This window comes from Rattus norvegicus, chromosome 7 (assembly GCF_036323735.1).
Source record: "Rattus norvegicus strain BN/NHsdMcwi chromosome 7, GRCr8, whole genome shotgun sequence".
Classification (NCBI taxonomy): Eukaryota; Metazoa; Chordata; class Mammalia; order Rodentia; family Muridae; genus Rattus; species Rattus norvegicus.
The window spans coordinates 47,160,911-47,177,603 of record NC_086025.1 but is presented as its reverse complement, the minus strand read 5'-3'; the positions used below and the strand labels follow the sequence as shown (position 1 = coordinate 47,177,603).

General features: G+C 39.0%; 1 protein-coding gene across 13 annotated transcripts in view; it reads left to right on the top strand.

The window, feature by feature from the left end:
- The window catches only part of Nav3 (neuron navigator 3), a 788,263-nt gene that overhangs the window by 549,236 nt on the left and 222,334 nt on the right, over positions 1 to 16,693 (top strand). For all 13 annotated transcript variants that reach the window (XM_063263475.1, XM_039079115.2, XM_063263477.1 and 10 more), the window contains 2 exons: positions 3,733 to 3,850; positions 4,427 to 4,479. In XM_063263475.1, coding sequence (XP_063119545.1) covers positions 3,733 to 3,850; positions 4,427 to 4,479 — 171 coding nt within the window. The remainder of the gene's footprint in view (positions 1 to 3,732; positions 3,851 to 4,426; positions 4,480 to 16,693) is intronic.

Sequence of the window (16,693 nt, the reverse complement as noted above, 5' to 3'; positions counted from 1 at the left end):
AATTAGATAAGATGGATGAAGCATAGAAGTGCAGGCTGACAGGAGCCGGATGTAGATCTCTTCTGAGAGACACAGCCAGAATATGGCAAATACACAGGCAAATGCCAGCAGCAAACCACTGAACTGAGAACGGGACCCCCATTGAAGGAATCAGGGAAAGGACTGAAAGAGCTTGAAGGGGCTTGGGACCCCATATGAACAACAACGCCAAGCAACCAGACCTTCCTGGGACTAAGCCACTACCCAAAAACTATACCTGGACTGACCCTGGGCTCCAACCTCATAGGTAGCAATGAATAGCCTAGTAAGAGCACCAGTGGAAGGCGAAGCCCTTGGTCCTGCCAAGAATGAAGCCCCAGTGAATGTGATTGTTGGGAGGAGGGTGGTAATAGGGGGAGGATGGGGAGGGAAACACCCATATAGAAGGGGAGGGGGAGGGGTTGGGGGATGTTGGCTCGGAAACTGGGAAAGGGAATGACAATCGAAATGTAAATAAGAAATACTCAGGTTACTAAAGATAAAAAAAAAGACTCTTTCAATATGTCCTTGGAGAAGAAAATAAAAATGTAGTGTTGTGACTTACCTACTTCATTAGTTTGCTAGTTACTATGAGCGTTTGCCTTGTAATCTGTTATCCTCCTAAAATAAAACTCAGGTGACACAGGTGGCCTCCAATAGGGACACCAAGGAGAACAAGGAGAACGTGACCACTCTGCTTCAGTAGTGTCTCTTAGTTGAGGAAGCAGAGAAACCAGAAATCCCAGCTAATTAGAAGATAAGAATCTGGCTAGAAGGAAGAAGTGCAGTTTCTCAGCCTCTGCCCCAGTTACTCCAATTGCTTCATCTCTGTGAAGCAATTAACCTTAACAAGCATTTCTTCTTATGATAGCAGAGCAGAGTGTGACAGTGTTATTCCTGGTCTCAGAGACATCTTCTTCAGGAGTAACTTTGTATCACATCCTTTACAAAAGTGCGGGTCTGTTAATCTTGGCTCAGTTCTTCAGTGCAAGGACTATTGTTCATCTTATTTTTTAGAGGGTAGGAAGCTCAGGTGACTTTCCTAAGTTTGCAGTGGTTGTGAACTCTCCAGGGCCTCTAGATTTGTCTAACTCCAGAACTCTGTCTCCTTCTCTCTGGGGGTCCTTTAAAGTCAGGTGACGGCCCTATGGTCCCTGCCTGTGGAGAGACTGGTACAATTCAAGTCTAACTCAAACTCATCTAGCAAGATGAACTTGGGACTCTGTCACTCTAATAAAGGGCAGATAAAAGGGGAATATTTAATGCTTTAAATATTTGTCTTCACAAAAAGAAAATTTTCTAGTTCTTTAAACAAAACCTTAAGAATCACTGGATATGTGAGTATTAAAAATCACCAAATAAGACCATTTAGAAATTGTTTATGTTGCAATTTAGAGGGAGCCATGAGTCATTTTCTTATATGCAAACATCTGCAAAATAAAGATTATAGATATGAAAATTTAAGTGGCACTTTACCATCGTAGCCTTTCTTATGTGCCAATAGACATTCAGTTGTTCACATTGTGTGAAAAATAGCATCACTAGATATGCCCTAGAGGCTCCTAGATATCCTCTAAAAAAATCTATCGTCTATGTTTTGATATTTTTGGAATGTTTCTACCCAGCAATACCCTGAGAATTTATCAGTCTGTCTTAGATGTTTAGTCATATTAAATATTATACTAATATTCCAATATATCTGTGTGCATATATGTATACATTTTAAATACAGTAAAATCATAATAGGAAATATTAATCATCCTTTATGGGGGGCTATACTTTATACAATAGATTATCAAGCATATACATGACATATTTACATATATATAACATGTATATATATACATGAAATAATTTTTAGAATTGCTGTTGTTATACAAGAAAGCTGAAATTACAGAATGCAGTTTTAATTTCAAACCTAATATAGTATATGTCTGCGTGTATATGTATGTCTGTGTGTGTGTGTATGTGTGTCTGTGTGTCTGTGTTTCTGTCTTTGTGTGTGTGTGTATGTGTGGCTGTTTCTGCATGTGTGTAAAACTGTGCTATAATATGATGAATTGTAGTTTAGACATATTTATTTGGAACATTTTGTATCAAATTGTATAAAAGTATGAAGTGCTACAACTCTTGGGTAAACTTCCCACCTTTGTTTTGTCTCATATACTTTTGATTTGCTAATTACAACATATGCTTTGGTTTTTTTTTTTTGTTGTTGTTGTTTTTCAGAAATAGCAAGGTCTTATGATCTAGCTCTGTAATTCTAACTACTCCCTAGATTGAGGCATGAGGATCATAATGTCAATGCCTGCATAAGCTACAGTGTAAATGTAAGGCCAACTACATCCAGTTAGGAAGATCTTATCTCAAAACAGGAAGAGAGATTAAAGAGGTTAAAGGCACAGAACAGGGATTAAGTATTTGTCTTCCCTATGAAAAGCACTAGGTTTACACGCTATCATTGAAAGAATATAATCTATTTCATTTTTAAACTTTCATTTCATGTATGTGTGTATATGTACCATATAGTTGTCTGTTTCCTGAAGTGGCCAGAAGAGGGCATCAGATCACTCAGAGCTGGCGTTTAAGACAGTTGTGAGCTACCATGTTGGTGCTGAGAAGTTAACCTATGTCCTCTGCAAGACTAGTAAATGCTCTTGACCTTGGAGCCGTCTCTCTAGTACCAAAGTATTTTAAGTAGTATATTTGCACTGTGTTAGCCTTTAGTGCTCATGACTCTGAGATAAAATTCAGAGCTCTTTAGTTTATCTGTACTAATTTTAGGCATCCTACATCAGCCACAGTGTCTCCTTAGATTTAACATTTCTAGAACTTCTCTGGTCTCAATTCAATTTTTAATATTATGTCCTATTTCCACCTCTTTAAACCTATCACTATCATTTATGGTTATTAGACTAAAGGGATTTTAAAAATAGCAACATTGTGTGTGTGTGTGTGTGTGTGTGTGTGTGTGTGTGTGTGTGTGTGTGTGGTATTTTTGAAATTTCAGCTTTTCTTTATATCGTGACCAGTTGCTAGAGTCACCCTCTTTTGTAAGTCAAATCACCGACCCTGTGGCTTGCAATGTACTTCCCGGTTCTGTATTTCAATTGCTGCATTATAACTCCATTTGCTGCCTCTGTGTTCTAATCCAAACACATTCCAAGAGGCTTAAATGAGAAATGACAGCCCGAACAATATATCTTAGACAGGAAGGCATTTACAATTATTTTATAAAACCACGCCAAAATATTGTCACATAGAGTGTCTCGAATGGCAAATTCAATAGAGCCTCTTTGGAGAAACACATTCTTTTTAAATATAAAGTTCCTCTATAAATCGGTCCAGGTGACTTCCTTTTGTTCAGACAGGATTATTTTTCAAAATAATGGAGGGAAGGGAGAGAAAAGAGAAACCCAAACTCTTTTTCAGTAGCGATCTCCTCCGGAGCCATCTGGGAAGGGAGTTTTGCTTGGTCACAAGTGACTAGTCCATGATTTTGAAAGGAGTGATTCATCCTCCTTTGAAACAAGAGATAAGTGGGGGAAAGGGCCGTTTAAAAATGACTTTACAACTGTTTCCTTTGGAGCTATGACTTCTTTAGCTGGAATGCGATCCAGAACTGTTTCCCTTTGAGTCTCGGCGTTTGCCTTGAGCAGTTTTCTTGTCTCTCTTCCCCCACACCCTTCTCACTCCTCTCCCTGTCTCCAACAGATTTACACCGACTGGGCCAACCACTACCTGGCAAAATCGGGCCACAAGCGGCTGATCAAGGATTTGCAGCAGGACATTGCGGACGGGGTCCTTCTGGCAGATATTATACAGATCATTGGTAAGACCTGCTCTCTCAGATTCGGAGAGACTCTGCTCCTAGCTCTTTGACTACACCGCAGTGGAGGTAGAACAGACACAGGATTGTTCCCTGTGTCCAGGAGTGCTGTGAGTGAGGGTGGCTTTCTCCAATGTAATTAAATGTGTTTATGTGAGACTGAAAAAGGGCATGCTGGTCATACTCTGAAATAGTTGGAACGGTGTCTGTACACATATACCATTGTCAGAAATGAAAGCTTCATTAAACCATATGCCTCCCATGTGTGCATTTTGTTAACCGGAGTAACACATACACTGAGGCTCCTTGAAACTGGATCTTGATCCGGCAGGGACAATTGTGAAAGGTCTCATGTCGGCAGTCAGCAACTTCCTTTTTTTTTTTTTTTTCTTTGCTTGATTTGTTGGCTGAGAACAACTGTGCTCTCCTCTCTTGTCCATGGCTGAGGAGACTGAAGAGGAAGCTGGGGTATTTCTTCTTAGTGTTTTATTTATTTTTTAAAGATCTCTGTGTGTTTCACATCAATGCTTAAGCACATTGTCCCTTTCTCTCTCTTTTTATTTTATTTCTTGATCGCAGCAAATGAGAAAGTGGAAGATATCAATGGATGTCCGAGAAGTCAATCTCAGATGGTAAGAATTGGATTTATTCTCATTCTCACACACTTAGCACCATTTTCAAAGTTAACTGTGTGTTCACAATGGCTTTAAAGTTTGTGTGCGCCCCTTCCTGCTTGTTTAAGAAGTCATCTGCGTCCAGTATTTCTGAGGGTTCAGTAACATCAGACTCTGAGGAATTCTGACTACTGTACACCATGCCTTTAGGTGTGTTTCCTGACCTTTGACCTATTTCTCTTGTCTTCTGTTTGTTCTGATGTTCTATAGCATGTAATTTTTGCACACTGGGCTCTCAGTAAACTTAATTTCAAATTTAAAGCAATAGTTTTATTGAGCAACTATTTTAGGAATAGCACTTACCATGTGCATTTTCCAAATATGAGCAGAGTGTTTTAGGGGTTCTTCACGCAGGTCAGTGTGTAAGCACACGAGATTGTGCCTCTGTTGGAAACAGCTCTGTAGGCTTGCTGTAGTCTATATCCTGAACAATGTATGATTCGTAGATAAGATTCATAGTAGCTTCCAGAAAGCCCTCACTCAGTCTGGAAGCTCTTTACCCCAGCAGCGTCTGCCCTTTCTCTTCTAGCAAAGCTTAACATCTACAGACAAAACCATAGGTTGATAAACAGTCGAGAAAACAAAGAAACAAACAAAAAAGCTAGTCACAGAGCCACAACTCAATTTTCTGGTACGAACATAAGACGGACTGCCAATAGTGAGGATTCTAGGAGTTACCCACCTGAGTAATGAACAGCCCAAGCCTCCAGTAAGACTGCTTAAAAGAATTTTCATGAGGTCTTAAGGGATCCTTGTCATAGATTTGGTCAAGTGAAAAACTCATGAATGTCTTAAACCTGCTGACCTGCTTTAATTAAATCTCAGAAAACTGAAATCCAGTGCAATAAAAGGAATTTATTCTTCAAGAGTGATTAATTGGCCTGTGCAAAACATGAGCACTTCAGAAAAACACAGCAACGAAATAACTATTAAAATGTCATGATCTACAGCTGCTGTGAAAAAAGAAATCACCATAAAGATATGGTCTCTATAAAAGACTTCAGTTTTGAGGGCATTTCCTGAACTAATTACTCCCAATGTAAATGGTTCTCTGTGGAAATTAATTGCATCTGCTTTGTAAAATTTTGCTGCTAAATAGGACAAATGTGGATGCTGCTATGCTAGTAGTTCTGGGATGTTGGAAAAACATGTATGGTCTCTGGGCTTTCTTAATTACAAAATGAACCCTAATTGAATGGCGATCACACACACACACACACACACACACACACACACACACACACTCGCACACAGATACACAGATATACATTTCATTATTTATAATATAATTCATTATATAAGATGAATATTATATAATGAAATCTATATTAAAATTAGTATGCACATACAGCACTAGTTTAAGGTAATTGAATATACAATTACATAAATATCATATAAATAAAATTTATTGTGAACTCTGTAAGTAATAGATGAACAGATTAGCACCTGCTAAAATATTAGGAGAGCTTTTCCTTGAGACGTTTGTTAGTACCTGAGATACCTGTGTCATAGTTGTGAATCCTAAGGCTTGACTTAGTTCCATCATTCTAACCGTAAGGAAGTGGTACCCAATATAAAGTGTTTTAAGTCTATTGCTTTCCACTTGCTCTGCTACCCTGATGGTATGCTGCTTCCTGGGGATTTGATATGCGGACAAGTTCATAGGTGATGACAGGGAGGCAATCCTCTGATATTTATCTGATGTATCTGGATCTAGAATGTCTACAAATCTGCAGAAGTATCTTAACAGCCGACTCCATTTCTTGTTACTCATTAGCCCTACTGTGCAACCACTGGTATGCTTGCTGTCTCAATACCTCTGCTCCTGACAACAGCAAGTGATGGCATTATGAAAACTGTGACTTTCTCCCTCTGGAAAGCATTAGTTGGGGTCATAATACACTTTGAATAAGGACAACTTGGATTATAGCTTTCTGATTGGTTGAACTTCACTTCATGAAGACTTCATGGCATTAGACTCCTCCCCCTCCCCCCCGCCTTTGTTAATTGAGAAGAAAAGCTGTGAAACAAATGTAATTTCTGACTGGACTATTTTTGTCACTGTTCTTTAGAATTTTTATTGGCACTGTGTGATTAATGGGTACAAAGCTCTGGTGAGAGCAGCGACCAGACAGGATAAGACAGACAGTTATGGTGACATGACTAGGTGTATGGATCACACACAATCATAGAATGCTGTCTTTGCCCAAGGAAGAACTTCCTTATCATTTTAAGCACTCAGTACTAGAATTTCTGGAGTCAGGAAGCTGCGGTATATTGATCCATTTTTAAGTCGGCTAATTCCACATTTAGCCAATGCCTACTTGGAGCCGTAAGGTGGCTGGTAGCTGGCATTTAATTGAAGTCCATAGGAAGACCAGAGTTGCAATGTAAATATATAAGAGCCAGAGAGTTATATAGGGAAGAACAAAAGGTCCCAGGAGTTGGGGATCTTGGTGTGTTCCAGAAAAAAACCTTGAAGTTTGAGCCTAGCTAGGGATGTTTGAAGGGGAAGGTAGAACCTGATCATGGAAGGGCCATGCAAAAAAAGTTTATTCGAAGTTTTGAACCAGTGAAGTATAAATTGGGTGACTCTTTATGCTTGGCTATGTCAAAATACGGTACAATCATTGGAGAAATCACTGCAGGTGCTGCCTAACACACATAGAGTGTGCTAGACTCCAGCTGGATGTGGACAACGGCCAGGAGTTTTTGGTTATTGGCCAAATAATGTACAAGCTGGCTGTTTCTGTTGAAGAAATGAGGAAGGGAAACTGATACTCTTATATTCCTGACCTATAGAGTTCCATGCCTGTAGGACCATAAGGCAGGGAGTGTCTTAGAGTCCTACCTTGAGCATCTGAGGAAGTTAGTGATCAGACCCTGCTCATACACAGGTGATGGATGGCAAGGAGGAAATCTTGGCGGAGGTCTGTGTAAATTCAACAGGGAAAAGGTTTATGGTGGAGAATATTAATATTTATGAAGAAGGAGTCAGGGAAGGAAGGGTGGTGAGTGAGTGTGAGCTCTTGGAGACAGCAAATCACAGGTGTGTCTTGTTAACGCTCAGGACAGACTTTACAGTTTAAGCTATGGTGTTTATTTTTCAGCACAAATACTGAGTAAAACGAGTTGTTTATTTTAATGTAGCAGATACTGTCAAATGCTACCTAGGCTGGTTAACATGCTAGGTTGGGGAAAGCGAATTTTTGGTAATCAGGTGGGTGTTTATAATCAGTGTGATATCCACTGAGCCACAACTCATTTGTATGGGTATCTGATCGGAAAGAAAAGCTTGTGGAGGAGCAGCTGGCTGGGGGCGGTTTTCTCAGGGCTGAGATGATAGAAGAGAAGACAGTAGATTAAGGACAGCAGAGATGGCTCTGTGTACGAGCACATGTTGCTCTTGTGCAGGACCCCACTGGCAGCTTGCAATGCTCTACAACTCCAGTTTTTGGGAATTTGACACCCTCTCTGACCCCCACCGGCTCCCCGCGCACATGGCATATGGACATACATGCAGGCAAAGTACTCATGCACACAGAATAAAAATAAATGTATCTTTAAGATTGTAGCAGTAGAGAGAAAACAGATCTGTGGTAACAAGGAAATGAGTGACTGTGTGGATTCCTAAAGGAAGTGGCACAGAAAGTTATTATGAAGACCTTGAAGAAGATTGGCCATTAGGGAAAACATATTAAAACAAAAAAAACCCACTATTTTCCTCTATCTTAGAGTATATGCATATATGAAGTGTGGTATTGAAGTAGCTTAAATCAATATTGAAGGAATCCAAATCAATTTAGTAATGATCAGAATTTTAGATCATGCTAATATCTTTTCTGCTGTTTTCCTATTGCTATATATATATATATATGTTATGAATTATAAAGTGCCTTATACAATAGAAGTAAAATCATGCATCAGAGGTATATAAAAATATAGCAATGTCATTTTAGATATCATGGTTCAGAGGGCACATATTTAAAAAAATACATCTATGCCCTTTGAAATGTATACCTATACCACTCAGGATTTCAAAGACATGTTTTATCAGTGAATTTCAGGTTATAATCACTTTGAAACACAGAGTTCTGTGGGAACTGACAAAACACTATATTTAAGATGAAATTACTAATGTGGATGACACCTGTCTAGTGATTTCTAGATATGTATTAATTCAGATCCAAAATATATGCTCCGCAAGGCATAACGTTGGTGAGATGACATAAGGAAATAAATTAATAAACTATAAATACCAAGAATGTCCTGAATGCTCAGTAGATTAAAAATAGCAAAAAAATGCCCAACATTTACTTGAAAGGCAGAAGCACAAGTGTGTGCTTCTCAAACAAAAATGTTAGACATGGACGAAAATTGTTTTGAAAACAAGTTCTCTCTCTTTCTTTTTTCATCTTAAGATAGACTGTTATATTTCAGGATCCTCAGAGATGCCCAGATGATTTAGGAATTTGATGGCTTGAAATTCTTGTTAGGCAAGAATTAGTTTCTAGGACATAGCTGAGGGTTAAAAATGGGTGTCTCCGAGCTTGTCTGCTCTCGGTGGTGCATTCCTGTACGTGACCTCACTTCCAGCTCAACTGCTGCTTGGCCACAACTTTTAACAGGGTTTCCTATCATATCCCGTATGTTGTTGTGTGATATTTTCTGACAAAGGGCACTTTAGGATGTTTGTTCCTCTTTATTATTTTAAAATATTCTCAGAAGACAGAAAAATAGGACCCAGAGCCCCCTTCTCTGTGATCTCATGGTCCACAATGCTATGGCTTCTAAAAGAAATTCCTTCTGAATACTGAAGACGTTTTAATCCATTTTTAGAGTTAGGCTTGCCTCAGAAGTGACCCATTTTGATTGAGAAAGGATCCTATGTTTTCTGATTCAGTGCCTTTTAAAGTTTTAATGCTTTTTTAAAATTTTATTTTCACATTCTAATTATTCTTCACAGACTGGACTATGCCCCCCTTCCAGTGTGTCCCCCAAACGCTCCCCAACCCAAACCTAGATCCACCCCAGTCTCCAAGAGGATGTCCCTACCCCTCTACCTCACTACCTCTACACCACCACGCCTCCCCACTCCTTGGGACCTTAAGTCTCTTAAGAGTTAGGTTCATCTTCTCTCACTGAGGCCAGACCTGGCAGTTTTCTGCAGTTTGTGTGTGTGTGTGTGTGTGTGTGTGTGTGTGTGTGTGTGTGTGTGTGTGTGTGTGTTGGGGTGGGTGTTGTAGCTCATATCAGCTGATGTATGGTTCCTGGTTGAAATCTCAGTGTCAGGGGTCTCGGGGATCTAGATCAGTAGGGACTGCTGGTCTTTCCAGGGGACCACCTTCCTCCTTAGCTTTAACCAACCTTTCCCTAATTCAAACACAGGGGTCCCTGCCTTCTGTCTATTGGATGAGTGCTAGTACCTATCTGCATCTGACTCTTTCAGCTGCTGGTAGAGCCTCTCAGAGGACAGCCATGCTAGGCTCCTGTCTGTAAGCACACCATAGCATCAGTAACAGTGTCAGGACTCTGGGCCTCCCTTGAGCTGGGTGGCTGATGTTATTCAGAGGGTATTTTAGGTTAAGACAAGAAGAGATATTTGGCAAAATAGAGAAGGGATAAAGTACCAGGATGTTCTTAAATTTTCGTAAAATTTTATCAGGCACACTATAGGAGCCCGTGACTCACTGGAAAGTCCAGCCCACAACTTGGTTCATCCACACGATCCCCCACCATTTTGAAAGATGACAACTTCAGAGCGGCAAGATGAGATTATTGAAATTGAATGTTTACTGCCCATATTTCTCTGAGATAGTAGGAAATACTAGAGAAAACTTATACTTGATAGTTCCCTCACTGATTTCATTCTTTGCCTAGAGTCATTAGATTTGGAAGGAATATAAACTGTTCCTTTAGATAATTTATGTTTCAGTTTTGAGACTTTCATTGTGATGATTTTAAAACTAAATGTCTGTAGAATTGTTCTGCTTTATCAGTGAACTTTTGAGATGTGTTATTTGGGTTGAAAATGGTCAATTTTTTCCCCTTGTGGCTGTGCATCAGGAGAAGGAGTTGAAGCTGGACTCCATCCAGCAGTGAGGACTGTGGACAGTGGATAGCACAGTCGGTTGCCATACTGATTTTTTTTTAATCAACATCTTATCTAAGAGAATTATTTCATTTTCTAACATCTTTATAGATGTTTTAATTGGCTTTCATTATAGAGTAAATTGCATTAGATGTAACAAGAGGAAGCAATGGTGAAATAGGAGAGGTCTTCTCTACTTGGCCTCAGGATAGCCATTGAAAAAAGTTGGCCTTTGAGCAGATATATGCTTTAATGTAGTAAAGTCCAAACTAGTTGCTCCACAAAGTTGGAATTAGAGGATTCTAGTATGAGTTCAATCTAAGCTTTTGTGAACAGTCATGAAGAAAAATTCTTAACTATTCTCGTTACATTTTGAAAAATCATAGTGTCTGCCTATTTTGTTAATTGCTTTGTGCATTAAAGACATATTAAAAATAATTGCACGGAATCCAAAGTCTAATGGTAGTTCTGAGAATTTGACAGTGCCGTCATGACTTATTGATTGGATTTCACACACAAACATGCACAGGCACACATACCAGCACACAAACCTGGAACTCTAATGATCATGTAATCAGAGCAGCTCTGCATAGCGGTTTGGACGCATGGCTTGGTCCGAGCCTGATATACTTTAGACGTGTTTATAAATAAGTTTGACGGAATGCAGTCTAGTCTGGAATTTAAACCACTGAATTTTTAGCTTTTCTTCTTTCCCCTCCTTGCCTTTTTAAATACATAATTTGAGTAGAGGTTGTAGGCATGCAGCAGAGTCCAAAGTTATCAAGGTTTCCCTAGGCTCTGTTCACATGTTCACAGTAAGAACTGGCATTTGACACGGAAGCTGTGACGTCTCACGTTCAGTTTCTACTCTAATTATTATACTTTACTTACGCATCCACCCTCAAAAGAAAACAGCAACAATAAATCTGTGACACAATCAGAGCTAGAAAAACAATTAGCTTTATATCCTCTCTCATAACCTGTATCTACTTTATGAAGAATGCTTATCTGAAATATATATGAATAAGGTATAGGTCTAGTGAATGCATTTTATCTAAAATGTGTATCTCAGGTATATTTTAGATAGCAGGCATTTTTTGGAAATAGTCCCTCTGACTGTATTGTTTTATTTTATTTTGCCTTTCCTTCAGATTGCATCAGAGACCTATGGCATCAAAAAAGGCACTACCAAATCCAAGATGTTCTAGATTTTGCCCCTGTGTTCTCACATTTTTACTTTTGGTGGCTTATCTTTAAATTTATGGTTCACTTTAAATTAGTTTTTTGAAAAAAATGCAAAGCCTGTGTCTACGGGTGCCATTCTATGTAACAACAATACTCAGTTGTTTTAGCATCTTTTTTTTTAAAAAAAATATTGTGTTTTGTTCATCTTATTGCCCTTGCTTCTTTGTCAGATTCCAGATGTCTCTGCTTGTGTACCTTCTCTTACAGACTTTTTGGTCTGTCCAGTGTGATTTGCTTGTTCTTCTCCAGTGTCAGCTCTGTAGCAAGTGTTGACCTCCAGTACTACTAGTGTTCTGATCCGATCATTGTTTTCCAAAATTATATGCTCGGGGGTTGATTTGAAATCTCTCTCTCTCTCTCTCTCTCTCTCTCTCTCTCTCTCTCCTCTCCTCTCCTCTCCTCTCCTCTCCTTTTTCATATCTTACTTCCAAATGTGTGATAAAAATAAGTCTGAGACCACATGTGCTTCCATTTTTGGAAAGAATATAAATGCCCATGTATTTGAGGAAGGGTGTGGTCATAAGATAGAGATACTATTTAAAACAATGTTGTGACCTTATGATAAAACACCAAGTTTCTGATTTGTTTGTTGGGGCAAACTGAAAAGGAAGATCTTATCTGAATCCTGATATCTTCGGGTCAATGAATTCTGATGCTGCTTTTTGAAAACATTAAGAGATATACCTCTTTGTGCCTGAGACAGTTCATGACAATGATTCAATGTCATTTATAGTTTAAAACAAATGTTAAACATTTGTTACTTATTATTCTCCACCAAGTCAGTTGAAGTAAACTTAAGGTGATTTTAAATTTCTCTCTCTCTCTCTTTCCATGTCTGTGTCTATTTATCAACATATAGACACATACACATAGAAATGTACAACATATTAAAACAATTATGTATGTGTGAGAAGCTTATTTTCACATATGATCAATATATATTATGACATGAATTCTTCTCTATATTTAGTATTGGCATATGTGTATATTCATATAGATCAATATATAGATATGCACATGTGCCTACGTCCTAGTGTACAGCTAAATGCTTCAATTTTATTCTCACATAATAATTTTGAGGAAGGAAATAAAAATGCTTTCATTCAAATTCTGTGCATTAGGAATCGAAAACTCCAGGAACAAACCTTTCTTGGTTTCTAACAACATGTCCATTGCAATGCCCAAAGGAAAGTTAGATTAACTTAACAGTAAAGTATCATAAAACTCACCGAGGTACCTATTAAGTAAATGCATTTCTTATATCAAACTGCAGAGCGGCTGCCAACTAAATCCTGAAAAAATAAAGAAGGAAAGAAACACAAAAGAGACAAATAGAGTTCTCTTGCAGTTTTTCTTATCTTGCTCTGTAAATTGCAGAGCAAGAAGCCTGGCTGTCTCGCACCTCTATGGGATCGGCACCTACTTATGGTTGTGTGCACTCTTTGAAGAATTGTTTTAAGATGGGAGGAGGCGACTGGGAGGGTGCAGCAAGTGAGATATGGAGTGAATAAGAAATCTTTTTTAAAAAAATTAAGTATAGTAGAACGTTGATTTCTGTATGTTGTGAAGATTTTAAAAATATCACAAGGATTTTTAGCATGTAGCTATATTTCCTGAAAATAAAAATAAAATAAATTGCATGTGTTACTTGCGGGAATAAAACCCTCACAGCTTCAAGTGGTGAGATTTGAGAAGGAACTGCTCACAGAAACCCAGTGTCACGCTAGGTCCATGGTGAAATTTCCACTGACTTACCTTGTAGGTAACTGAATTGCCTTCTGAGGCTGCTGCACTAAATCATTACCAACTTGGTAAATTAAAAGTATGAATATTTGGTCCTAAACCATGAGGCTGTCATGGAAGTAGTTATCACCAGGACAGAATCAAGAAGTCGTTTGATCTGATTTCCTTTTAATGGCCAGATCAGAATTCCATTCTGTGCCATTTCCAGCTTTTGGTGCTGGTTATAATTTCATGGATTGTGGTCTCATCACTGACCTCCTGTTTTGGTCTCTGAACAGACACCAGTGTCTTAACACTAGTACTTAAACAATTTGGAGGCGTTTGAACTTGTAAACTTTCAAAACATGGAAGGCAAGTGGATTTTGCATACTGTACTACCTTTATCTAGTATATTCACCGGACGTCTTCCGAACAACACTTGTGCGTGACACTGGGTTTTTACAGTGTGTCAACAGTGTAGACAGTTTTAGCCAAGAGAAGACATGGCTCGGTGACAACGTCTGGAGTACATTTGCCAGAATAGTGTGAGAGAAAGAACAACTTCACTGCGGGCTCGAAGTTTGCATTGAATTCTAGCTGTATAATTTATTAATTCTTCACACACAAATGCAAGGCAGTTTTGCTAGCTTCTAGCAAATGGAGGTAATAACGTCAATTTTATCAAATTTTGTAGGGACGAGAGGAGGGGTTTATATTTAGAAAGCATAACTAGGTTCTTAAGATTGTTCATCAACAAAAAATAATTGTTCATCCACTAACTCTGACAAGGCAGGGTTGGAGGAAATTGAGAAGTAACATCTAGACCACTCTGCTTGCTTCCATTCTTAGCATGCAATGGAGAAGGTGTAGATTGTCTGTTTTTCATGGAACATGTTGTGAAACTGGAGTTTGTTGACTACGGTTAAACAACAAAATCATTGTTAAAAGAAGTCAATTGCAGAAAGCCTGTGTAAAGTTGATTTGTGAAGGTTCTCTTACCATTCATCAGGTAGACTATGTAAAATAGGTACTTCACTCCCTTTAACTAAAAGGCACTGTTAGACCGAGCTTTATAGCCAGCTTTGACACTTGTTTGGTCATAGAGGGTACTCCTCTTTAACCCACATTTGTCATTGTGTCCTGTCTCCTGCCTCCACATCGCTCTGGATTTCAAGATTCTTGACCCCCTGAGCCACCCTTGCGCAATCTCTCCTCCTCACTGCATTCTTCAGATAGATTCAGTGTCTCTTAACCTCCTTAGGAATTTCACACTGGTGGATACTTAGGAGCTATGAGGAAAGACATGGGCGAGGCTCCGTTTTCTGTATCCCTGGCTATTCTGAACTTGAATGCCTCAGGTTTGGATTTTCCTGTGACAAGCTGACATTCAGCCTTATCCACAGGTTCTTCTCATACCGCGGGCCTTCAGTTGACTCATCTTCTGTGGCCTGACTCGGGAAGAGCAGGCTTCCTTTTAAGCAGCAAAATGGGGATGTGTAAACTACAGGATATCCTTGTAAATAAGTCAGTTCTCAGTTCAGTACTTTTGTTCATTATAATTTGACATAAAAATTCCCTCTCGGAGAAAGATCCCTTTGTAGGTTTCAGACATTATTGTCCTTTGAGATTCTGACTGAAAATCAACTCTTCTGCCTTCGTTTTTAAGTGTCTATGCCTCTCATAGCACAAACAAGCGCTATCTTATATTGGAATTTATTTCCCACTTATAAAAATACGGTTTCTTACAAGTCCTGGATCAGGAAGGGAGAAGGGAACACATTGGAGGTTGGTGGGAGATAGAAGCTGTAATAATCCTAAAGCATACCACACATTTCTGAAATTGTCCATGAACAGACAAGAGACAAAGTTTAAGTGTCTCTATAAATTGTGCTTGAGGGCTCTTATCCATAGTCTGGTGTCTAAATGAGATCGGGTAGGGTACCTCTTTGGTGGAGTTGTGCTGGCAGCAGAAAAGTCCCATTAAGGTAAAGTTCTGATGAAGAATAGAAATCTCTCACCTGATTGGAAACCTAATAGCCCACCCAGCTGGGCTGGATCAGCCAGGTCTACTGTAAGCCAAGCTAAAGATGTAGGTAAGGTAATTAGTTCTTCAAGAAGAGCATGCACCTTACCTCCCAGAATTCCTCCTTACTAGCATAGTGGTGTTTGGGGTCATAGCCAGTAGGCTTCAGAAGTTGGTCTGCTTCTCTGAAGTACTCAGGAGAAACACCTCAGTTTTCATTTTATTCTTTCTGTGTCTTTTGTAAGAAAGATTTTTCATAATAACTGGAGCTTTCTCGCTGCTTCTCTAAAGATCCTCCCAACATATGGCTCATAGTTTGCCTGACATATAGCTGCTTCCCTGACATGTACAATCTCTAAGGGATGATTTTCCCTTCTTTCCCCTATTCACCTCCCCTGGGCATCTTCTAACAGTTATGGTTTGCCTGCCCTGTTGTGCTTTCTCTTTTGAACTAAATAAATGCAATTACAAAAGTAATAAATGAAAATGGCCATCATATAACTTTTAACTAAAGCAGAGCAATGACTATATTTTACTTTATTTCTTCAGACAAGTTTATGTTTGATTAGAGCATTTGAACAAAATCTAATTACTTAAAGCCATTAGTGTAGACTTTTGATCAAAACGAGCCTTCTCGTTTCTATTTTCTTAGCCATGATTATTTATTACTTAGTTAAGCGATTTGACTGTTGAACTAATTTATATGGTTATGAGTTCACTGTGGGAAACAGAAGCATAAGGGATGCCAGGCATGGTAGTATATGTCTGTAATCCCAGCATTTGGTTAGCTGAGGCAGGAGGATCAGGAGTTCAAGGCCAGTCTGAGATACATGGCACGATCCTAAATCAGGTAATGTTAATAATAATACATTTAAATCCCAGCAAATAATTTAATGCCCCTTCAGAGTGGGCTAAGGTAGGACTGTCTGGAGTTCTTCACATCAGTAGGCATCTAGTCCTTCACACATACTCTACCCAGGATGTTCATCTTGTGGGTAAATGAGCCTTCGTCCATGTCATTCCTGCAATGTGGACTAAGATTCTTTGTCTCTTTCTGTTTCAGTTATATTGAATCAAAGGGCAGAGTCACC